Here is a 25,442-nt window from a genome sequence, read left to right on the forward strand (position 1 = left end):
TTTAAAAACACGTCATTTTACTTTTAAGAACTTTTTATTACAAGTATTGTATTCTGCTCATGGATGGATAACTGAACAGGTCTACCGGACACATACCTAGGGGCCCAAAGTGTCAGGGGGCCCCCCTCTTGCCTTTACCTTCAAAAATCTCCCTCAAAATAACATGTACCAACCAGGAAGAGACTTAAAATGACCACACAGAGAAACAAAAAAGACCATAAAGAGATGCAAAGGACCTCTATGGAGACACAAAATAACCAAAAAGAACAACAAAAGAAAAAAATACCTAAAAGAGATACAAAACTACCACAAGGAGACGCAAGAATACCACAAACAAGATAACCACAGAGACAAAAAGACGCATAACAACTACAAAGACATGCAAAACCACCACTAAGTCTATGTGTCTTGTTTCTTGAAGAGATGCTGGGGCCTTTTGCATATGTGCCCAGGGGCCCCTTGTCTCATAATCCGCTAGTGATGATACTACATTTCAGATCGCATGTGTTATACAGTAGAGTAAAAAACAAAAGTCACACGAGAAAGTCCTGATAAATTGTTGAATGGGACAGACATAGGGTGGTGAATCAGCAGCTGCAGCAAAGGAGAAGCTGCAGGTGTGTCAGTGGCCACAGGAGGGCAGAGCAACAGAGAAGTGACACTGCACTCTGCTGACTCTCAGTAACATGCATGTTCTACATGTATGCATTCACTGACTGTGCAGGAGGTGTGAGAGGTGTGGTTACAACCAGGCCGGGGCTTAATGAACTGTACTCGAAATTGAGATTCTTTTTATCTGTAATCCGATAAAGAATGAGATATAAGGCCACAAGTTGATTCTTCGTTATTAAAGTTGTTTATTCAACGTGTTTAAATGCACCTCACGCTGACACACAATCACTTATTGGACCAGGGTAAAGTATTTCTGGGACATCCAAAAGGTTGAACAAATCCAAACATCCTCAAAAGATATCATATGCATTCATCTGCACAGGACCAGAACTGCATGGCCAGAGGCTACCTTAATTGAAGCAAGGGATTTTAACAATGCCAACCTGTCCTGCTAAGGTATCACCAACACCTATAATGTGTGGTGGTAACACACTTGATCTTGTTTACACTCTTCTGAAGAGGATATAAGGCCTTTCCTTGTTCCCTCATCAGCAAATCCAACCAGATCACACATTACAAATGGATTAACCCACGCGAGGCATCTGGACCTGATGGCATCTCTTGCCGAGCTCGCAAGGTGTGCGCAGATCAACGAGCAGATGTCTTCACAGATATTTTCTACCTTTCACTGCTCCACTCTGTTTCAAGAAGTCTACCAAGTCCACGTACCCAAAACGACCACAGCCCCCTGCCTGAATTACTACCGCACAGCAGTCTTCAACTTGCAGTTAGTCTAAATCTTCATCACTTCCTCCCTCCCTAACCCACTGGACGCACTGAAGTGTTCAGAGACTGTAGTTCAGCATTCATCACCACTGTGCCCTCTAAGTTCTTCATTAAGCCCAGAGACCTGGGACTGAACACCGCCTTCTGTGACTGGATCCAGAGCTCCCGATGTTACTATAGTGACAGGAATCGGCATCACCAGGTCATTTTGTTGTAAGCCTGTCATAATGACAGCACAATAAAAATTAAAAAATAAACTCAGCACTGAGTGACACAAGTTAGAGCAGGAAGAGTAGAGGAGAAACAGCAGAGATTCAAGATTCAAGATTAACTTTATTGTCTCACAAAGTGAGAAATTTGTTCTGGGCCATTCGCCCATGCTGCAGCCACAAAACAGAGCATACAATAAGCAGAGCATACAGGTCCAGGTGGGAAAAAACAAGTCATTTCCCTTCCAGGAAATGGAGTGTCTGACGCTCAAAACATACATCGGTGGATTATGAGACAATGGGGCCCCTGGGCACAGATAGGCCTCTAAGCTACAAAAGGCCCCACAGCCTCTCCTGTATAAGAACAGGACACAGACTCTGTGGTGATTTTGCCTCTTTTGTTGTTTCGTGTCTCTCTGTTGTTGTTTTGTGAAATTTTGTGGTTGTTTTGTGTCTTTCTGAGTCTCCTCACAGTCATTTAATTCAAGGAACATTTCGCAGCTGAAGGCCAGGGGGACCCCTAATATAGGTTCCCCTGGGCATGCCCCGTAGGCCAGTTCAGTAATCAGTCTATGGACTTATATTTGTGTGATCGATTGCTGTGGACCAATTTGAGCCAGAATGCCAGGGCTTAATATTTGCCTTAGTCCAGTCCTGCTCGTCCCTATTGGGCTATTACATCTCCAATGTAATTAAAATATACAGCTTTCAACATCATTCAACCACAATACACTACAAATATGGAAATATATAAACATCACACAATACACCATTAAGCAATAGACCTTGGAAATGCACAGTACAAGTCACTATAAATAGGTGCAGCTCTGGTTTGCTTTTAGCCAGCATTTAATTTGTAAAGGATTTTATATCTGGAATTAATTAATCTGATTTCAGTTTGTAATGTGGTAACAAGTCGGCAGCCCTTTATGGAGAAGATGATTGTCCAAATTTAGATCTACAATGTGGTATTTTAAAGTTGCCATGCACCATGCTCCGAGTTACTCTGTTACTATTGTGTCTTTGGATATATCTGGAAAGAGGCTCCAGTGCTGGACTGTTAATACAGTCCAACATTAACTTGAGAATACAAAAATGAGTAAAGCCCAATATCAATATACAGCTGTATATCTCAGTAATAAAACAAGTATGTATTTCGCCGTAGAATTTGATGATTTCTTAGAAACTTCTGCAATTTTTGCTTCCTTGATCCCTTGGATTCAAAAGGAATCTGGTGATCAGATAACCACTGTATTATTACTTAGAGTTGGAAAATCAACATTTTGTGTCAGTTCTACTGATTTTATAAAGTAGGCTATGTGTTAAATTCATGTGCCATGGCATGATCTGTAATCCCTCTTTGACTGTATGAGTTGCTGGTAAAACTGTTTAAGTGTTTCCACAGGGATGCATTGTTGCCTTTGGCGTTTCCTATAAGTTGTGTACAGTATGAGGCAGGGCCGTAATCAACTGTTTAAAGCTGGGGTTCTCATAGTTTTGATAGTGGAGTGTCATTTTAGGGAGCCAGCATGAGATTGGTGGTGGAGAGATTCTACAGCAGTTGTCAAAGCTGCCCATTGCATCTCATATCACTACTAAACAGTGCCTCAGTGCATTGGTATCTGACACCTAGGCCCACTGCCCAAGCGTTGGTATTTGATGTGTTGGTAGTGAGACCAGGTTGATTTACTTTTGATTATGGTTACATTTGCTAATGATTATTACTGCCTGTCGTAGCCTAGTCATTTTTTTCTTTGTATTTTTATCAGTATACTGGAGGGGGGCATTTGGAGCATATTTGAGTACTGGGGTGGATTTGCCCCTCTCATTGTATATCACATGAATGAATTAATTCATTTATTCACCATAAAATTCACCATAACATCAAAACAAGCCATGACCAGAGTCCAATGTTCATATTTTCAGACAACATAAAAAAGAAAGAAAATAGAAAAATGGGGCAAAGCAACAAAAGTATCCTTTATAATCACATCAACATTGTGGAAGACGAGTTCATGGATTACTCACAGAGACATTTACCGTGTAGCACTGAAAAAAAATCACAATAAGTACTAATCAAACAAACTATCTTGCCTTCTTTTCCAGGCTTTACGACAAAATAGGCAAGATTACACACAACAAACATAAACAGCCATTCTAGCTTTTGGTCATCTGAGCACCAGAGAATGTCAGAGTGTAGACGAGCCGTTTCATGACACATTAACTCTATGGAGTCATCATAGTTTTTACAGTATAAAAGAAAAGGGGACTCACTTCCCACTTCACCTAAATTACACAACTCACACATTTTGTTTTCCTCCTGAATATTGTTGAATCACCCAACCTCAGTGGTCAGAAGAAGAAAACCAGCTCCCAGCTGTGCAACTCAGGATCTCTGGCTTCTAGATAAAAAAGATAGGCTATTATAATAACTGCCTAGATCCAAGGCTTTTGCTTTGAGTAATTCCAATACTATTTTATTTCTTAAACACTTCACTCTGTATAATTGCATAGGAGATCTATGTGGTGTAAATTGGTGGTTGTAGTTTCTAAAATAACATGCTCCCTGTGAAACAAGAATGTGTGTCTTTGTGTGCATACATGATATAGTGAGGACCAGAAACAGTATTTTAGCAAGAGTGAGGACATTTTTTTTTACGTGAGGACACTCTGGCTAGTCGTCACGTCTTCATATGCCTGTCTGAGGTTATAGGATTCAGGTTACAGCCATGTTTAGCTCAGGGCAAGGGTTGTGGTTGGGTTGGTTAAGGTTAGGGACTGTTCTTGACTCTTGTCGTGCATGCTGGTTAGTTCATGCAAACCATTTATTTTTGGCCAAATTTTAAATGGTGCATAGAGTAAAGTGATTGTGATGAAATATAATTATTTTAAGCTCAGATTTTTGTTTTGTTTTTGTTTGTTTGTTTGTTTGTTTGTTTGTTTTATCTGACAGAAGCATTTGTCACACAACTTGTCCAAGGACTATCGGAAATCTTAAAAATCCAACAATAATTTCCGGTAGAACAATTTCTGACTATGATAAATGGTGTAATTTTGGCAATTTTTTGAGAAAACATGACTGGGGCAGGTTTGGAAAGCATGTTTTATTAAAAATCTGCAGTAAAATAAATACAAAAAAACAACCTTTAAAATGTGTATACTCTTCCTCTAAGCCAAAATTAAAAACCTAAGTCCCTCTCCACAAGCCTCCCCCTTTTTTCACCACTCCCTCCCCCCTCATAAATAACGAACAATCCCTTGGCTTAAGGACGTATGGAATGCATTAGGCCAGTGTCAACTATGGTCCTCACAAGGATAGAAGTGCAACAATGTGTGTGTGTGTGTGTGTGTGTGTGTGTGTGTGTGTGTGAGAGAGAGAGAGAGAGAGAGAGAGATTCCCCTTCTCCCATCGTCCATTGCGACACAGGAAGCGCTCTCTGCTTTTGGCGCGGTCTTGATAGCGGCGTCGGCCATCTTGGAATCACATTAGTGTTTCAGGTTACTCTCTGAGACACTGCATGAGCACGCGACTCATTGATTGACCTGCTATCATTAATTGAAGATAAAGTTATTTGCGTCCCCATTTATCGGTGACAGCGGATACACTTGTGTTTTATTGCTCACGGAGCGGAGAAGCAAACTCAGGATTTTGAAAGAAAACCGTCATGGCGACAGCTAGCGTTACCCCGAGCCGTGAAGCTGGCCGGTCGGCGGCCTCTACACCTCTCTCCCCGACCAGGATCTCCCGCTTACAAGAGAAACAAGATTTGCAGCACCTGAACGACAGGTTGGCCGTTTATATCGACCGTGTCCGGTCTTTGGAGCTGGAGAACGACCGGTTGATGGTCAAAGTGTCTGAGAAAGAGGAGGTGACCACTAGAGAGGTGAGCCCAACACCAGCTTCAACTATTCTCTCTTATTCAATCACTCATCCACATGTAGCCGCACAGCAGCCGACCACTCCGCGTAACCTTACGTAAACGTCCACTCTCAGCTCCGGTGAATATAACTAAAGAAAACGACTGTGTGTGACTAAGACGGAGTCGACGCAAAGTATTAAGTTACAAACAAATACCGATGTTTATCTATAACGAACTCACGTTGGTTGTAGTTATGGCTGCCAGCTGGCCGTTAAAACGTGAACCGACTAACGAGTTGCTTGGATAATGTGTTCACAACCAAGTGCACTAGCTTATCAGTGCACTACACTGGTTTACCGGCACAGATGACCGTTACGGTAACCTGACCTCGTTCGCGGTAGTAATACACATGCATTTCCTAATCTGCATTCAAATGTAACGGGACCGGGAAGATTGAGCGGGTGGTTCTGCGCGCCAATATATAAATATGACCTCACGAGTCCTCACTGATTGATGTGTAACGTTCATTCACTTGATATCATAACCTGCAGTATCTTGAAGCAGATCATGTTTCAGACTTAAAATATATTAAACTCAACCAAAGTCGTACTGAGGCACTCATATCTGTGATTGCAGCTTGTCCCTCAAATTCATGGTAGCCCTTCCTTTATGCATAGTAATACTTTGATTTTATTTAAACATGAGCATCCCGTTGAGATTAAGAATCTCTCTTTAAAGGGGGATCTGGCCCAGGCAGCAGCATAAATAAAACACATAGTTATGGACAGAAAACAAAAACAAAACAAAAAGAGACAAAATAAAAAATCAAGCAAAATAAACTCACAAATCAAAAGATGAAATTAAATTAGTTTCGCAATCAGGTAAATTAAAAACATTGACATCTGAAGGAATCTACCTCTAATGCGTTCATTCAGGATTTAAAATCCTTTAATGAGATTATTGCCTTGAGTTTCAAGTCATTCTGCCACATATTCCGTGACAAGGGTGCAGAATTTATATTAATGCCTTTTCCCCAAAATTCTGTAGCAGAATAATGGAGACTGGATACAGCAAATATCACAATAATATCAAGCTTTGGTTTGTCATTGGTGGTGGTGAAGATTCAGGCCCATCTGGTTGAAGCTGTGACCTCCTGAGAATTGTGTTTATCAGTAAGTTCATTAAAGCAGAGGGATCCCGTGCTTCCACTTACAGGCCCAGAGAACATAGTAGTTATTAAACAAGCATGTGTACCAGCAAAAAACGGCAACTTTTAAGGAGTTACCAGTTAACCTGCATGTTACTGCGTATTGTGATTTAAGTGATCATATTATATTTATTTTAACATGGGTGGGAATTGGATAAAATCAATATTCAATGCTGTTTGGACTCTTGCTGAAATTGAAATTGATTCCTGGTTCTAAAAAATAGAGAATAATCCAAGGGGTTGCTATGGTGGAGGCTTGTTTCCAGCACTGATGAGACAATGAGTCTGTTAATACCTGGTATTATCACGCGTCTCGTGTGAGCCGACCACAGGCAGACAGCTCTGTGTCTGCCTCTTCACACCTGGCATAAAAATGCTTTTCCACGTGTGTTTCTAGTGAACATTTGTGGTCAGATCTGATTTCCCCGCTCAGCATGCAAATAAACGTGTGAATCATTTCCGTTTGCAAAGATTAAATGTGTTGTGGTTCTTAAAACCGGCGGGAGGTTTGCAGTGCTATATGCACACTCAAAACCTTTATTATTTAAAATTAGTCAAATTTAATTTAATTGTAGAGCAGCACTGGTGTTCACGCTGCTGAAAGAATGTGTCCATATTTGGCCCAGACCACCTCTAAATGTGGTTTGAGTGGTGGGATCACAATGTGTCTTTGTGGCTACGTACACTTGTGTTTAGAGCTGTCCACTTGTGATCGCATCACCTGAGAAACCCAGGTATAAACAGGCTCAATAAGTATGATCCAGATAGGCCAAATCACTGAACAGTGGTGTATAATGCTGTGAGACAGGGTTTTACAATTCTGGTTATTGCAGAAGTAATTACTTTGTCTTTTGTCACATGGATTGTGGTACAGTAGATGTTACAAAGTACAGTCCCCCCCACCACCGCCTTATCGTGTATATGTGCTTTATTTTTTACCATCTTCTGCCTGTGTAGGAACAAAGTTGTGTTTACTGGTCATGTGTAGGTGGAATGTCTTTTAGTCTGACTATACACTGAGTGCTCCAGTGAGCTGTTACTAATGGTATGTCTCATGATCTCCTCCTTCCTGCAGTACTAGCACCAGAGATATCTATCATTATCCACAATGCTGTCCCAGCACAGGTCTTGAAAAAAAAAATGAAGCAGGCTAGAAAGCCTTGGTTTCCAAATAGTTTCGGTTCATGCCACATAAGTGCCAAGTTGCTGGTTCAAATCCAGCCTTTGTTGCATGTCACAGTCCCTCTGTCTCCCCCACTTTCCTGTCTGCCTCCTAGCCTCAACTGAACTGTTCAATAAAGGCCACACCACCCCGCCCCTAAAACGCACACTCACACACACACTTAAAATTTGAATTTTTTTTTTAAACATTTAAAATTTAGTAAGCTGTATCTAACTGTGCAACTTCTCAACCAAACAGTTTGGCTAGGTATGAACAATAGGACATAAAGTACTTTGTTGTGCACCAGTACAGAGGCAATAGTAGAAAGTAACTGTCCAATCAGAGCTGAGTATGTAAATTACATGCTCAAAACTAAACACACCCATATGCTTCAGGCTCTTGGGAAGGCTGTAACTGTGAGTTTGCATGTGTAAACAAGATGTGAGGGAGTGTCCTTCCCCCGCCCCACAGCTGCCCAAATTTATCAAGCAGGTCTTGTGTCTGTTTTGAAGCACATTCTTTTGTGAGAAGCTATTCTCTGACATTTTTAAGTTGAAACACAGATCCGGACTAACGGTCCTTCTCCGCGCCATCCTGAGGACGTTTGCTGGCAGCTGCCTGAAAGCACATGTGGCTCATATGGTTCAGCACAAGTGCTGTGCTGTGTCTGAGAGCAAACGGCAGGCAAACTGGGCTTAAATGACCGTGTGTATAGCTAGTATATTGTTGAAAACTATACTGGAAGTTCAGTGAAAATTACTGCAAGTAATTAGAATTTAGGCCCTCGGTTTAGAAAATAGTTTGCAATCTGTTAATCCTGACACTGGATCCTTGCCCATAGTGGAAGCTGCATAAAACTAAGTTTATTAAAAAAGAAATTGTTGCTGGTCAGGGAGTAATAAAGCAAAGGCATTTGTAGATGTTGAAGACATTTGTGAAGTCCTTATCACTATGCACAGTGCCCTATGCACAGAACAGGGTTAGACCAGATTGAGCAAGTGATCAGCAGGGCTGCATGTCTCAGTATAGGCCACACTCTGAAAGGCTATATAAAGACTGACAAACTTCTATAAATGGCTGGTATAGACAGCATAGTGGACAGAATTGAAGTACCTTTGATGACTGTGGTATTTAAGTCGGTGCAGCACGTTGCCCCCTGCTATCCTGTACCTAACAGAACTGTTAGCTCTACCACCAGCCACTAATGACTGCGTAAAGTTAGCTCAGTGGCAAAGCATCTGGAGAGGTGGGATCTGCATCTCTTGGAAATCCCTGCCACCAAAAAGACTGTGTTCAGGAGCAGCCTGCAGTATTGTAAAGCCTCTATCTGGAACTAGCAGGGTCTACAAGGGAGAAAAGACAGCGAATAGTAATAGTCGCATTAAAAAATCGATTTTTCAAAAATAAAACGACTATTCAAAATTCGAAAATCGTGACCCATACCTAGCTTATACTTGTGAAATAAAGCAAAGTGAATTGTAATTATTCTTTTTTCAGCAAGCCAAATCATCCAATAATGAATTTGTGTGCCCATCTCTTTAGGTGACAGGCCTGAAGTCTCTGTATGAGGCAGAGTTAGCTGATGCTCGACGGGTTTTGGATGAAACTGCGAAAGAGCGAGCCCGGCTGCAGATAGACCTGGGCAAGGCTCAGGCTGACCTGGAAGAAGCCACACGCAGGTGATATGATACAGTACAACTTATTATCGCGCAGGTCACATTGTTTGAGAAGGCCACTTGGAATATTAACATCTGTCTTGTTCTCATTCTGTCCATGTGTTCCAGTGCCAAGAAGAAAGACAGCGATCTTGCTGCTGCGTTGTCCAGGGCCAGTGGTTTGGAAAGCCAGCTGAACAAGAGTGAAGCATCTCTTGCTACAGCTTTAAGTCAGAACGCTGCTCTGACTTCTGAGCTGGCTGATGTCAAGGGCCTGCTGGCTAAGGTGTGTACTGCAAGGTTTTCTGATGGGAAGAAAGGAGGGAAGAAAGAAACCCTTCAGAGAGGTTAAGAATCTAATGAATTCACTCCTTGGATCATCTTTATCACCCAGCAAATGTTGGCCCAAAATGAGACCAGAATCCAGATATTCAGATATTTAAATCTTTTCTGGTCTTCTACCACAGCCTGTTCATGATGGGCCAGTCAGTCAGACCTGTGTTAAGTTTTCATGTGTTAATGTTTATTACAGGCAGAGGACAGCCATGCTGTTGCTAAGCGCCAGCTGGAGGCAGAGACCCTGATGCGCGTAGACTTGGAGAACCGCTGTCAATCCCTGAGTGAGGAGCTGGAGTTCAGGAAGAGCATGTTTGAAGAGGTAAGGGGTGTGTGTATAGTGTGTGAGGGCATTGACATGTGCTCAGCTGAGGCATCTCACAGTCGCACTCTTCCTCTTCCTCCTTGTGTTTAGGAGATGCGCGAGTCTCGGCGTCGCCAGGAGCAGAGGATAGTGGAGGTGGATTCTGGAGTCCGACAGGACTTTGAGTTCAAACTAGCACAAGCTTTACAGGTATGTTGGGGAATTCATTTATAGTAGCTGTTGTCATATCTGTGGAAAGACTGGGAAATACAAACAATATATATCTATGTACACTGTAATATCAGTAAAAAGGAATTGTGGTGGCAGTTTCTACTAGACAAAACACATTGAGTCAGAAACTTGTCTCTCGGTAAGTTTAATTTAGCTTCTGCACACAGACTCATAACAGTCAAGATTGAGCTGTGTGCAAAAAGTGAGCCCTGAACACAAGAGATGTCAGATACCTATACTCACAGACAACAGCCGAGGTCAGGGATCTTTGACTAGCATCATCAGAAGATTGACAAAGCAGTCTGGGCCATCTAATCTAGTCACGTCCTTGGACATCAAGTGAAGTACTCACAGCTTGTTACACACTGGCAAAGAGTTAACGTCATGTGAGGCACTTGTGCTTGTGATATCCTGAAAAGACATAAAATGCAACATTACTTCACATTCTTCCTGCTTGGTGGCACATAGTACAGAGGCCTTAAAGTTTCCATTACATGAGTCTTAAATGTTGCATAGATTTTACATAATTACATAAATTCTTTATTTGAGACTTGGCGTTAATTTCGTTTGTGTTTTCCCACTAGGACCTAAGGAGGCAACATGATGAGCAAGTCTCTCTCTATAAGGGAGAACTGGAACAAACCTTCCAGGCCAAGGTGAGAAACAAATCTTTTTCTTTTTTTTTTTTTCCACCTCTTTATTTTTCAATGCTCTGACACTCACACAAGGTCTGTCTTGTTCTCATTCTAGTTGGATAACGCCAAGGTGTCCTCAGAGATTAATGACAAGGCAATGAGCACAGCCAGGGAGGAGCTGCAGGAGTCCCGTGTGAGAATCGAGGGTCTTGGATATCAGCTGAGCGCCCTGCAGAAACAGGTACACCTTTAAGACCACCTGTACACACACATCTCACAGTTCACCTATCGTCAACTTCAGGAACTGAATGCTAATTAGCTTTAAGAATTGTAGGTTATGCTGGTCTGATGTGTGTGTTTGTATGTGCAGTTGGCCAACTCAGAGGATCGCATCAGAGAGCTGGAGGAAATTCTGTCTGCAGAGAGAGACAAGCACCGCCGTGCCATGGAAGGAAAAGAACAAGAGATGAGCGACCTGAGAGAAAGGATGAACGCTCAGCTCAGTGAATACCAGGAGCTGCTGGACGTGAAGCTTGCCCTAGATATGGAGATTAATGCATACAGGAAACTGCTGGAGGGAGAGGAGCATAGGTACAACACACACACACACACACCTTGGATACACACATACACTATGTGAAACTGCTAATTGTTGTAGGTGAAAGGGAGCTCAAGACAGACAGTTTGATCATGCCAGAGTCTCTCCCAGGTTGTCAGTCATTGTTATTTGGATAACAGTCATTACACCTCTTTGACTTAAGGCTGATTTATAGTTGTGTGTAGGCTATGCAGAGCTTACACCATAGCCAATGTAGGTGGTCTATGCTGTTGTGAGCATCTGTACTTAGATAGTGATGTGTCTGTGTCTCTGTGGTATTACACCTCCAAAACACTAGTTCGTGATTGGGTTACTATGCCACTGTGTTAAGTTCATGTGAAGTGTAGTTAAGTTTGATTGATTCAACCAACAAACCCTTAAAGACATGGCTCCATTATAACTCACAAGATTCAAGAACAAAACTCCTGTCTTGCCAGGTGGTTTCCCCACAAATACAACATGCTAACTGTATTAGCATAAACCTATGACATTTTACACTGCATAAATTAGCCTAGTGGCTAGCGGAGTTTTTCTCAACTCAAGTGAAGCCAGGAACATTTAACAAAGGTACATTACAAAATTCGGCTCCATTATAACTCACAAGGTTCATCCACAAATCAATTGTCTTTTACTAGACACATTTTCTCCACATGCACAAATTGTTAACATTGTTAGCACAAGCCTATGACATATTCTGTTGCATAAATTAGCCTAGTGCCTAGCAGACCTCCTCTACTCATATAAAGCCAGGATTTCTGGTCTTCACAAAAGAAATAAACTAAATGGGAGGTTTGCTGCGATGTGTAGTTACATTTCTGGGGAGGTGCATACCAGACTATGGAATACAGAATGCGTCTGTTCGTATTCAGACCCCTTCTGTTGTGCTTCTTTCAGGCTGAAGCTGTCCCCCAGCCCATCACCTCGAGTCACTGTTTCCAGAATAACAGGCTCTTCCTCCTCCCGCTCCTCCAAGAGGAAGAGGGTGGAAGCAGAGGCTAAGGATGCGGCAGAGGTGGCAAGAGGAGAAGGGCAGCTGCTGGTGTCTGAAGAAGCCACCGCCAGCGGAGCCGTCACCATATCGCCCACTGACATGGATGGAAACGCAGTCACACTGGCCAATGACACTGAGCAGGTGTGTAAGACAGGGTGCCGATCACCAGCAGTCACATAGTTGCAACAAACACTGAAAATGACATTATCAAGGTTGGATTTATTGAATCATCGTCATGTAGGGTTGAATAAAAACTGTGATAAAGTCAGCAGAGAGCAGCCTTCTGAGGTTTGGTGTCAGAATATCCTGTATGTTAAGCTTTCCTATGTTTTGCAGGACCAGCCGCTGGGCAACTGGAGGTTGAAGAGACAGGTTGACAACGGGGAAGAGATCATCTACAAGTTCTCCCCAAAGTTTGTCCTCAAGGCTGGACAGACAGTCACGGTGAGTAATATCGTGTGTAAGAGAATGTCTGAGAGCTGGGGGTGAATGGGATCTATTTGAGATCTAAGGTTGAGTCAGAGATCAAACAACCATTTCATACCTTTCCATGGGGTAGAAGCCAGCTGAAAAGCTCTTAGTGTTTCAGCTGATGTTATTTCTCTGTGTGTATGTTTGAGTGCCATCTAGCCGCTGAGTCGAAACATGTTTATTTACCTGCACTGTGTATACAGGTGTGGTCTGCTGATGCTGGTGTGGCCCACAGTCCACCAACTGACCTGTTGTGGAAGAGTCAGACTTCCTGGGGCACAGGAAATGACATAGTTACCACTTTGATCAACGCTGATGGCGAGGTAAAGATATCCATGCATGGCTGATTGTACTGATTTATATTGATTTGGAGCACAGACCTCCTCATGTTACATTTTGAATGTTGTTCTCGTGTTATTTTTGGTGAGGGCTGTTGAGCTTGGTAGTATGGTGTTTCTGTTTTGAGACGTGTTGACTGATTGTCCTACAGGAGGTGGCCACAAGGAGCGTAACCAAGACTGAGGTGGAGGTAGAGAATGGAGAGGAAGAGGAGGAAGAGGCACAGACGGTGAGTGGACTTGTTTTTCCTGCCAGATTAACCTGTGAGAAAAGCATGTGAAAACTGAGTGTCAATAACAGGTGTTTCTTTTATTTTGTCCACCCTGTTTATAGCAGTGAGTATGTTTACATGCACACTAATATTCCACCATGATTCCTAATACGACATTATTCTGAATTTGATTCGGGTCATGTAAACAGCATATTCAGTTTGGAATTTCTAGATTAGGCCTTCCTCCAAATTAACTATTTTTTCACTAAGATGTGGGATATGTAGATATGATTTAGGTTTTAGGCATATTTTTTTAGCGCATATACAGCGCATTCTGCATATGTGTCTCAACTGCAGTTTTTACAGCACTTTGTGAAACACGGCCCCCTGTCTGTTTATGGTTGCCTCTGTACGTTGTCATGGATACGTTGCACACAAATCAACTCGCTAACGGTTTGCAAGGCTGAGTAATGGTTCATGGTAAAAAGAAGAGCCGACATCTGTGGTCAGAAGGGGAAACCCAACTACTTTCAAACATAGCAACAGGTTTTTGGATATGCGCAAATATCACAACACCAACCCTTTCAAGGCAGTTGTTAACAAATAGTGGTAAATACTGTATTACTGTCAGACGTTTTATTGCACCTAAATAAGAAAATAGGCTTTTAGTAGTTCCTCTTTATATTAACCCTTTTTGTTTTTAAGTTATATAAATGCTCCAAAAATGTTCATATACATACATATTTTATTATCACTAATGTGAAGTTTTCTGTTTCCCCTACAGGGCAAAGTGTCATCCAGAGAGTGTGCCATCATGTGAAGCCTTCCCCTTCTGCTGGCTTTCACTTCCCCATTATATATTTTTTTCTCTAGAGCCACTCAGTTATGATCTTATCTATTGCCTCATCGTTATGTGGTTTTTTTTATTCTTCAAGACAGTATAAGAATTTTTGGACTAATGGACTCTTTTTACTGCCCTCCACCTCTCTGGACCTGCTTTAATGAGTCCTTTTTCAAATATTACTAGCAAAGTGTGTGGATCATGATGATGATGATGATGATGATGACAATGATGATGATGGATCCAAATATTCAGTCAGACTGTGGTCTTGCAGCTGAATTTTCCCCTCCCTTACTACTAACAGTACTCTACATGTCAATGATTTTTTTTTACCACTAGCTGTCTTTTGTTCTTCTGCGGTTCATTCATTCTTCATACACAGTAGAACACAATCTGTAACCTGTTATTTGAGTTCTCAAGATAAAGGACCTCCGCTGTATAGCCATAGAAATATGATAAATTCATAGCGAACAAAATATCGAGCAAGTCTTAATTGGATTTTGGAGAACAGTGTTTTTCTCCAAAATCAGGACTTTTAAGTGTTTCCCATTTATAACAAATTTGTGTGGATAACTGATAGGTAGATTTTTTCTGAATATTTTATTTATGTCTTCCGCTGAAAAGTCTAGTCCATTTTCTTTGTATCTAAATAGCCAAATATCATAAATCACAAATTTGCCTCGAGAGGCTTTACAGTCTGTCCAGCGTACAACACCCTCTGTCCTTAGATTCTCAATTCAGATCAGGAACTGATTTCCCGAATCCAAAACAATCTTTTGAATACACTGCTGGTTTGTGGTCAACTGGCAGATGTTGGTTAGCTTAGACTCAAAACTGAATGTCAAACCTTTGGGACACACTTGTTCATAGCAGGAGCTGTTGTGAGTACCTGTTAGAGCTCCCTGCAGCAGGGCCAACTCATCCTGGAAAAAAAAAACAAAACACTACAGGTTAATTTTGACTGACAACCCTTTGATTTCTATTGTCAGTTATCTGTGCTGCCTTTGTGTGGTCTGTAGTGGAAAGAAAATATGCTGCGTCGTGGAGAGCAGGCTGTTGACTCACTCGCCATTTGTTTTGTTTTTGTTTTTTTGTTGGTTTTTTTGTTGGTTTTTTTTTTGTTTTGTTTTTTTTCGCCGTACTGTATAAAACGTGTGAACGTATAATGGGGGGCATTGTTGTTAAGCTGCTAACCTAGCAGCAGAGGTAGTAATAGAGCCAAATCAATGTCTGTATAAAATAAAGGAGCCGTCACAGTAGTTGCCGACACTGCTGTTACATGTCAAGCCTATTTTGCTTCCAGGACGCCAGCATGCTATCTTAATTCTCACACTGGGGCAGCATCATGGTAGCATTTTTTTTGCTTTAGTGTAAAAAAGCAAAAACCAACGTAACGGCGAATCTTTTTTAATGGCAGTATTGCAAAATCTGTTAAAAAAGCCTACTGACTCCTCCAGGCAGCTCAACACACATATTTGAGAAGCAGTTGTTGTGAACTGCTCAAAGATCTGTTGTGCAGAGGGGCCAAGTCAGTAGCAGTGGTCAGTTAAAATCAAACTTTTCTTAAAGATATATTTGAATGAAAACCTTTAGTGCACACTAAAATGTGAAGAGGAGTGGTGACCTGCCTCAGGAACAGGTCTCTTGGCTAATGTTTAACAGTCTTTAATGAGCAGCCCAACAGTGACACCCAGGGACAGCATCTCCTGTATGAAAGGAGTGTTGTGTTAGGAAGTAGGTTTACAGCCATAAAACTAGTTTAACTCGTGGTTTCGTGTTCGTGTCAGCTCTGTCAGAATTATAGTCGCCAGGTTCTCTCTGCTGGGATCGTGATGGGACAAACTTGTTTCTCCTTGAACCGTGCAAAGCAGCATGACTGCTCTATCTGGTGGATGGGGGTTGTGGGCCACTGAATAGCCTTGTGACTGGCAGAACATTGTACACACAAGATAAAAAGTGAAAGCAACATGCTACAGCGTATGAGGTGATACCACACCGTACGAGCGTTGCTCTCACACCTTGTGTCATTTTGGCCCCATTTTTCTAGTGTGTCTGTATGCTGTGCTTTTCATCGCTAGTTGTTTTTTTTGTTTGTTTGTTTGTTGTTTTTTTTTTTTTTTTAATAGAGTGCTTGTCTATGTATAATCAGTTTGTTTACACATGATATTTCATTTATTATTTAGCGTTACGGATTTCTGGGATGATTAAGGTTGGGTGTTAATTACCTTAAATATATTTCAGGATTCTGAGGAAACGATACCGAACACTACTCCTGCAGTGTTCTGCTTTGAGTTAAAAGGCGTCACCTGGTCAGTGACTTTGATATTGGCAAAAGCAACACTTTCTTGTCTGATAATTCATAAGTGACCAACTTTGAAGTCTGACATATTTAGACGAAACTGACTATTAAGTTAATACAGATCTGATTTTGATTGTTACAAGGCTCTGAAATACGATGGTAATTCGGTCCCTCCAGGAAGTCTCTTGGGTCAACCACAAGAATGAATGTTTATTTAACTAATCCCTGCAATATAAATATTTTCTAACCGCCTATCCTGACTTTTTTACTTTTACTCTTTTTTCACAAGAACTGGTCAAGCTGAAGATGCTAATTTTACCAATCGGTGCAATTTTGATACAGAATAAAAGTTAATAGAACACTTTTCCAAAGTCGGATAATCAAAAATATTTCTTTGGAACTACATGTGGAGTTACTGTTGCATATTAGTATGCATGCACATCAGTTTGTTCTGCTGCACATGCACTAACTGACAAACCTCTGTTCCTGGAGGGACTGTTACATGACTTGGTTCTGCCCAGTTGTCCTACAATATAGATGTGATTGTGATAATATAGGGGGAGGGGGGAGGGGAGGGGCATGCCAAATGTGAGTTTTCATTCATGATTAACTGATGTTGAACTACTTTTTGTATACACAATAAATGTTTTACATAAACACATCTGATATCAGGGGTGGTTATTTGTGGTGTTCCTTGGAGTAAATATTTGTCATAAAATATCAAGGAAGAAAAATATGATTAGAAGTTAAGCAAGTGACAAAGACCTTCTATTTTTGGGTATTAATACCATTATTATAGAAAGCATTCTAGAAAGAGTTAACTCCAGTTGCTGGAAAGGAGGCTCAGAGTAATTGTTGACCCTCGGATTCAGTCGGAGCAATGTGGATTCCATCCTGGCCGTGGAACGGGACCAGCTCTTGACCTGCTGCAGGTCCCTGTGTGACCAAAGTGAGAGCTGCATCCGCATACTTGGCTTAAAGTGAAATGCGTTCTCGGTGGATGACTCACTTTTGACTGAGGATTTGTCATCGTCTTCCTCTTCTTCCTCCTCGTCGTCAGAGTATACCTCGCTCGTCTTCAGGGGCTGACGTTTGGCCAGCAGTTCTGCTGTTTTGTTTTTCTTCTTCTCACGCTCAGCTTTGAGCTCCTCCATGGCCTGGGACTTTTTGTCAAGTTTTTCGTCGCGTTTGGATCGCCTCTCCTTGTTGTGTGACATCACCACTTGTGTGTCTTGAACCTGAGATTGCTTCCTCTTCTCTTGCTCTTCCCAGTAGACAATCGATCCCGGACGAGCCCCCATTTGTTACAAACTTGGCTCACAGTTTGCAACAAAAGAGAGTCTACACAAACAATTTAAGGTACAAAGGTGATTTATTTAACTAAATCTACTTCAAAATAAGAAGTAACACATGTTGTCATGTTGTGAGTGGCTGCAGTGTGTGTGTGTGGGTGTGTGTGTGTGGATGTGTATGTAAAACAGAACAAATGAAACAAAGGCAAACCAAACTACACCATGTTGGCCATGTGGCAGTCAGCTGCTCAGTCAGGGAGAGAGAGAGCAGGCTGACAACTGAGGCCTTTTATAAAGTAAGACCACACCCTCAGGTGTGGCCAGGAAGATTGGACGGCCCGCCTCTTCAACCACAAGGAACAGCTGTGAAGGAAGAGACACATTAGTAAGGCCGTCACATTGGTCTTGGCCAGAGTTGTCCCTTGTCACTGATACTGATTGTGATATTCATGGACAGAATCTCAAGATGCAGCAGAGGGGATGAAGGGGTCTGGTTTTGGAAGCTCAGAATTGCATCTCTGCTTTTTGCAGATGTGGTTCTGTTGGCTTCATCACATCATGACCTCCAGCATGCACTGGGGCAGTTTGCAGCCAAGTGTGAAGGGGTTGGGATGAGAGTCATCACCTCCAAATCTGAGGCCATCGTTCTCTGCCGGAAACTGGTGGATTGCCCCCTCGGGGTTGGAAGAGACTTAGTGTCTCAAACGCGGAAGTTCAGGTATCTCTGGGTCTTGTTCATGAGTGAGGGTAGAATTGAGTGTGAGATGGATCGGCAGTTTGTTGTGGCGTCTGCAGTGATGCAGGCACTGAATGTGCTGAACCATCGTGGTGAAGAGGGAGCTGAGCCGGAAGGCAAAGCTTTCTATTTACTGGTCCATTTACGTCCCAACCCTCACCTATGGTCACATGCTCTCGGTAGTGACCAAAAGAATAAGATACAAGCAGCCAAAATGAGTTTCCTCCGTGGGGTGGCTGGGCTCAGCCTTAGAGATAGGGTGAGGAGCTCGGACATCCGGAGGGAGTTCAGTCCTTTGCATCGAAAGGAGCAAAGAAGCTCCAACTGGAAGGAGGCCTTGAGGTGGACCTAGAACACGCTGAAGGGATTACATATCTCATTGCACCATGGGAAATGTATTGATCAAATAATCCAAAGGCATAGCACAAGTGAATTTCTTTCAGTTTTGTTGGAACAAAGTGGCTCCACCCTGTTTGTCTTGAATCGCAGAGAAGGTACTGTAATGGAAACTCCTTAAGAAACAGACCAGCAGAGAAAAAATAGAAATAAGCTCCAATAAAGAAGCACAAATGTCATAACGTAACACTAAATATTTTATAAATATATATTCTAGTAGTATAGTCTTACTTATTTGATATTGAACACTTTTACTTGTCTCACTCCACACCTCACAGTCACAGGAGCACACTCAGCAGGAACATGTAGGAGCTGATTACGTCCACTAGATGGCAGTAATGCAGTGAAGACAGCAGCTGCAGTTAAACACCATAGAAGAAGAGGAAACGGTCCAAATGGTTTTCCGGGTTGATGGATGTGTTGGTTTTTGACTGTTGAACTGTAGTTATCCAGGACTGTGCTGGTTGTTCTTCAGGATGCTGCTGGTTTTGTCCGAGGACCATAAAGAGCATCTCTCCTTCCTGCCGAAGGTTGATACCGCAGGTCAGTAACTGCTCCTGGATCAGGTCTATGACTACATGTTGGCTGCTGTAACGGTACATCGTGACTATCAGCTGATCTTACAACAGTGACAATGTTCACTATTGAACAGTTTTAAAGTATTAAACGGGCTATGCAGCATTAGTGTTAACTACACACACAACTGTTTAAAATGAGGTGATAGCTTTAAAGAAAATGTTTATCCACTGTTGAGTTAGGAGCTGGTTTATAATCACAGCACTAACATCAAGGTGATACAGTGTGAAACCAACAGTTATAGATTACTACTACACCAACATCAGAAGTTATGACAACAGCAATAGCAATTCAGTTTTATCAAGTGTACAGGGAGAAACTGACTGAACATTTGACTTAAAGTTAAACTTGTGTTGTGACAGAAAAGATTGTAAATTCAAAAAGAGACATTTACCTAGTTAGACTCAGTGATGTTTATAATGCAACACCAGACTACATGACCACAGCATGAGAGACAGGAGTTTGTCAATAAATTGATTTCATTGATATCATGATATAAGACAAAATACTGTCTTAGATCTTGGTTATTCCAAGTGTTGCCTCTCCTTGTTGCATTACAATAAAGTGTTGTAATTTTCTGAACTGATTTGCCTTTACTCCCTTAGTCATTACATCCACATTGCTGATGATTACTTATCAGAAATCTCATTATGTAAATGTTTTGTGAAAGCACCCATAGTCAACCCTACAATATCGTCACAATATCGTCACAATATCAATATATCAAGGTACTTGGTCTAAGAATATTCTGATATTCTAAGATATTCGACTTTCTCCATATAGCTCAGCCATATCAGCTCCTCACAGTTAACAGGAGCTAAAGGGAGTTGCATAGTGTGTCACTAAAACTAAATGTATCTAAGTATATCTGTTAATCATATTAGTGTGTTGGCCCCAGCATAACCTCACACACTTCTGATCTGAGCACATTAGTGACTGTGCTAATGTTTATCAAAGCTACAAAATGTTGCAAAGCAAAGAAATAATTGTCTGTGAAATTCCTTACACTCTGACCATTTAATATTTTTTTTATATGTGCATACCTTCAGGGAAAGTTCTATCAAGTAATGGAGAAAGGGTAACAGCAAGAGATGGATTGTTTTGGACAATTAGGATTTCATGCACATTTTCCCAGCTCAATTTATAGAAATATACTATATTATATTAGTGCATATGTTTCTTAGAAGCCAATTAGCACAGTTCTGTGATTTACAGCTGTTAGGGTTAGGGTTAGGGTTAGGTAAACAGTCCAGTTTCTTACTTAGTACACCTAGTGTGGGATCCATGGGAGTGTAATACTACAACTGATGAAGAGCGTGGACAATTTGATGAAAGGCAACAAGAGAGAGTCAGGATTTGCAACATAGACATTGGAAACTTTGTGATATGCAATACCAATCAAACCATTTCTCATAACAAAGCAGCCCTCTGCATCTGGCTGACACCATAGGAGAATTTGTGTTTGATTATAACAGGCACCCGTCTCTTATATACAGGCACTCGTTTCTGTAAAGAAAAATGAATGAAATTGTTGTTTTTAAATTTAAAGTCATTACTTAACATATAAACTTGAAGTACATCTCACATGATGAGGGCACCATGAAACCCTGAACACAAGCTATATTCATGGAGCCTTCACACTCTGATAAACAGCTTCATCTTTGGTTAGAAAGTATGCAGTTAAAACAACCAAAGAGCTAATAGAACAATGGCAAAGTGTCAGGTAGAAGAAGACCCTAAAACTGTCAAAAAAAAGAAGCATATGAAGTTTGTATGATTGTTAAAAATAAAAAACTACATAACACAGACAGAGAATCATATAAAACGTTTCTAAAACATCAGGAAAACTCATCTCTTATGTGATACTCACAGGAAATAATCTGCTCAAAATTCATCTGCATCGCTTATTTTACAGAAACATTCTGCTATTGTTGCATTTAATGTTTGTGTTGTTGTACAATTGTGCAATGTTATTGCTATGCATTGAATATAATATGAAATATCCACTAATCAGGGGTTGTCAGTTTACTTAATAATAGAAAATGGGTCCCATAAGGAGAAAGGATGGGAACAACTGCTCTCTGTGGTTCTCAGTTTGACAGGTGCTGTTTCTCTATAACAGCTGAATGACTGGATAAATAAATACATTTTTTGTCCACAGTGGTTGGAGAGTTTGGTCGGATAGCGTTGGAGTTCTTAAGGAGAGGAACCAGTCCCAAGATCTATGAGGGAGCAGCAAGTAAGAATACAGCTTTCATTACATCTTCCTTACCAAGCAGCTGACTGGGCCACTGAAACTGCTGCTCAAAGTGCTAGATGACACTGTGGGCAGTAGTGGACCAGTCACGGGCAATATATACTGTAAATCATTTCTGCTCATATAGGGTATTTATTAAGGTTTAAACTACTTTATGTTGTATTCTGTTAGGCTATGTTGCTTTAGAAATGTATTTAGTCGTGACCATTAGGTGTACCTTGCTAAGTAAATGCAGCGGGACACAACAGCCCCACAATAATAATGTGTTTCTAATATTTAGTCTACCTTTATTTGTTATAAGTGAGGTGATATTACACTGGGCAGTTTAACATTATAGAGTTCAACAGCAGCACAAACCACATCCACCACACCTCATACCATGTCAGATCTGCAGTTAATAATGAAAGAAAACATAATTATACATAATGATTTAAATCATTTGGTACGGCTTGATTTATTAATTGCTAAAAGAGACAAAGCTGCCCCTGTGAGCCGGCCCCAGATAAGTGGTTGAAAATGGTTGTATGGATTTCTGTGTTCATTAACCAATAAATACAATGATTCAAACAAGTGTAAAGTTCATTATTTATGTTGATAAACCCAGCTCAATAAATCAGTAGGACATTTTTTCATATCATGCAGCTTTGACACACAAGCTGCCAGGACGTCAGAGTAAATGCATAATGACCCTCTGCTTGCAGGAAAACTATCTGTTCCTGTGGAAATGGTGCAGCATGGAGTGGAAGGCCTGATGTTCCTGATGACGGAGAGCTCCAAACACATGGTGACTGACACACACACACACACACACACACACATTGTAACTGCTCTCTGTGTTTAACATGAAGACAGCTTCACATTGTCTGGACTCCCCCTCCACAAAAAAACCCCAGTCTGTTCTGATTATTCAGCGTTTCCGGGTTCGTATCATCTCACACCAATTTTTCCCAAACATGTTTTGTCTGCTCCTGTCCTGCTGTGCTGTGATTGACTAGTACACACCACATTGACCACTTAAGAATTAGCACCAACCAATCACAGCACAGTAGGGTGGGACTAATTAAAACACGCTTGGGAAAAAAATAATACGGGTGTCTCCGCACTGTCATTGCAGCAGGGTAATGACTGTGTAAAGCGACACTTTGTCCTGTTTAAATTGCCAATAAATGCTTGTATGTTCCAGTTGTAATATAATCCAAAATTAACAACATCAGCAATGTTAGCATGTAGCTTCATGTAGCAGTGTACTTGCAGCTGTGGAATGACTGTGTACAGGAGCACTCTCTGCAATGAAAATTCCCAATAAAAGCTTGTGAACACAACTCGACATGTTCCAGCAGGAGTATGATCTAAAATTAGGTAGAAATTAACAACATGGGCAACCAATGTTACATGTTTCCCTGACGTTTGCATGTAGCTACTTGTAGCAGAGTAGGCTATACAATGTAAACATTTGCAGTAGTGTGTCTAAAACAGATGACCACATAAAGAAATTCAAACATGATCTGAGCTTCTGTTTAGTCCCTGTGATCATGTCAGCATGCACATTATCAGCGTCTGGAATGCAATAACTGGAATTGTGAGATATGACATGTCACCGTCTGTGTGTAACATTTAAGCATGTGTGGTATTTTTTCAGCGTATTTTGTGCCATTGTGAAACACTAAAACACCCAAAAACTAGTGAGCCAGATGTTTCACTAGGTGTGGTGTCAACTAACTTTTCAGTGTCCCTGTTTTGTGTGTGTGTGTGTGTGTGTGTGTGTGGGTGTGGGTGTGGGTGTAGATCTCTGAAGTGGACTTTCTGGACTCAGTGTTGGTTTTGGGGTTTGGTGAAGAGCTTAACCAGATCCTCTTACAGGTGACTTTTGAATCTGTTTTATTGATCTGAGTTGATTTGCAGTTACTCTTTGAATATCAGTTCCTTGATCTCCAGCTGAATGTGTGAGGGTTTATGTTGCAGCTCTACCTGCAACACCACAAACAGATCCGCAGCATCCTGAGTCAGCTGCCCTCCAACCTGCCCGCCTACCAAAACCTGGAATGGAGACTGGATGTACAGGTGTGTGTGTGTGTGTGTGTGTGTGTGTGTGTGTGTGTGTGTGTGTGTGTGTGTATCATCATGTGAGCCTGCAGGTATGAAATAAGCAAAGGAGGAGGTCAGAGTACCCTACAAAGTAAAAGAACAGCATAGGTATATTTATAGACTGTTTTATTCATATTCTGTTGCTACGGCAACAGCTTTGGTTTCTGTTTACCTCCTGTCAGCTACTGCAAACATTCCAACAGGAAATACACTTGGACCTATTCACAGTGTGTTTGTTGTCAAGTTTGAAACAGTCTGTAAACTGGCACTTGGAGTTATAAATGACCTGCTTATCAATGTTCAGATTTTAACTTCTCACATTTATTTTGGTTTCCCCACACTCCTTCCTGTCAGTTGGCAAGTCGTTCACTCCGTCAGCAGGTCATTCCCATGCTGACGATACGTCTGCTCCTGACAGGAGGTTGTGACAGCCGTGATGACCACAGCAGAATGGTTCTCCAGACAGACCCCAGCACCCTCCTGCACCTCATCTCCACACTGGAGGCCGCTCTGGCTGCCATGAAAACCAGTCATGCTCGCCGCATATGTCGCAACATCAAATAACCCCCCAGGTCACTTTCTGTGCAACGTGTGCCTCCTGCCACCTGTGGAACATCACATCACTGCCTCCATACCTGGATACAATAAGCAGTGTCTCTCTGCTCTGCAGTGCAGTGTTGAGCTGGTCCTGGATCAAAAACTAGGTTTTTGCCCATCTGACTGGCAAATGGTCATCACTTTTTTACCCTTGAGTCACAATACGTGCCGGATGGTATTGACTATATTGTATATAATGTTTCTACAGTACTGCTGATATTGTATTAAAGTGTAAAATGGAGATGAAACACTGTTCTTGTGGTTTGTAAAAGCCAACAGGGTAAAGGTAGAAAGGCCTTGGCTTTTTCTGCGTCAACATTTGACTGGAACAGAACATGAGTTTTTAAAGGAATAGTACACCCATAAAATGATCAGTTGTACATCAGCTACTCACCCCGTGTTACGTTGAATTTGTGACGGAAATGTGCTTTTCTTGCATGCCTCCATGGTGAACGAAGGATCCAAAAATGGAGGAAATTCTTGATGAATTAAAGTCATTGGGGGCCACCTTTAACAACAGCAGAACTATATCAAAACATCCATTTACAACCTCTCACACAACTTGTTCAGTATAATTAGATTATTATGTATCCAGTTGTATGCTCAATACACCCTGGCTTGACTGAGAGTGCTCTGTGGGTGCTGCAGATTAGCCTCACCCACTTTAGGACAATTGATGTCCTTAAAAAGTAACAGAAAGGTGAAAAAGTCATTTGTCAATGTAAATCTGACATCACTTAGATGACATTACAACCC

The 25,442-nt window shown here is 41.4% G+C and overlaps 2 protein-coding genes across 2 annotated transcripts; both read left to right on the forward strand.

The window, feature by feature from the left end:
* The first annotated feature begins 5,065 nt into the window (after positions 1-5,065).
* Positions 5,066-17,309, forward strand: lmnb2 (lamin B2). The gene is made up of 13 exons (XM_049588354.1): positions 5,066-5,491; positions 9,379-9,515; positions 9,621-9,777; positions 10,024-10,149; positions 10,243-10,341; positions 10,947-11,018; positions 11,113-11,238; positions 11,368-11,588; positions 12,490-12,727; positions 12,923-13,030; positions 13,261-13,380; positions 13,548-13,625; positions 14,392-17,309. Exons 1-13 carry the CDS (start codon positions 5,273-5,275, stop codon positions 14,425-14,427), a joined length of 1,737 nt encoding a protein of 578 aa, XP_049444311.1. The 5' UTR covers positions 5,066-5,272; the 3' UTR covers positions 14,428-17,309.
* A 2,246-nt stretch (positions 17,310-19,555) lies between these two features.
* commd2 (COMM domain containing 2) lies at positions 19,556-24,931 on the forward strand. Its single transcript, XM_049587678.1, has 6 exons — positions 19,556-19,714; positions 21,909-21,986; positions 22,706-22,788; positions 23,790-23,864; positions 23,967-24,065; positions 24,444-24,931. Exons 1-6 carry the CDS (start codon positions 19,648-19,650, stop codon positions 24,651-24,653), a joined length of 612 nt encoding a protein of 203 aa, XP_049443635.1. The 5' UTR covers positions 19,556-19,647; the 3' UTR covers positions 24,654-24,931.
* Positions 24,932-25,442: the final 511 nt, after the last annotated feature.

The sequence above is a fragment of the Epinephelus fuscoguttatus genome, linkage group LG10, assembly GCF_011397635.1.
Source record: "Epinephelus fuscoguttatus linkage group LG10, E.fuscoguttatus.final_Chr_v1".
In the NCBI taxonomy this organism is placed as follows: Eukaryota; Metazoa; Chordata; class Actinopteri; order Perciformes; family Serranidae; genus Epinephelus; species Epinephelus fuscoguttatus.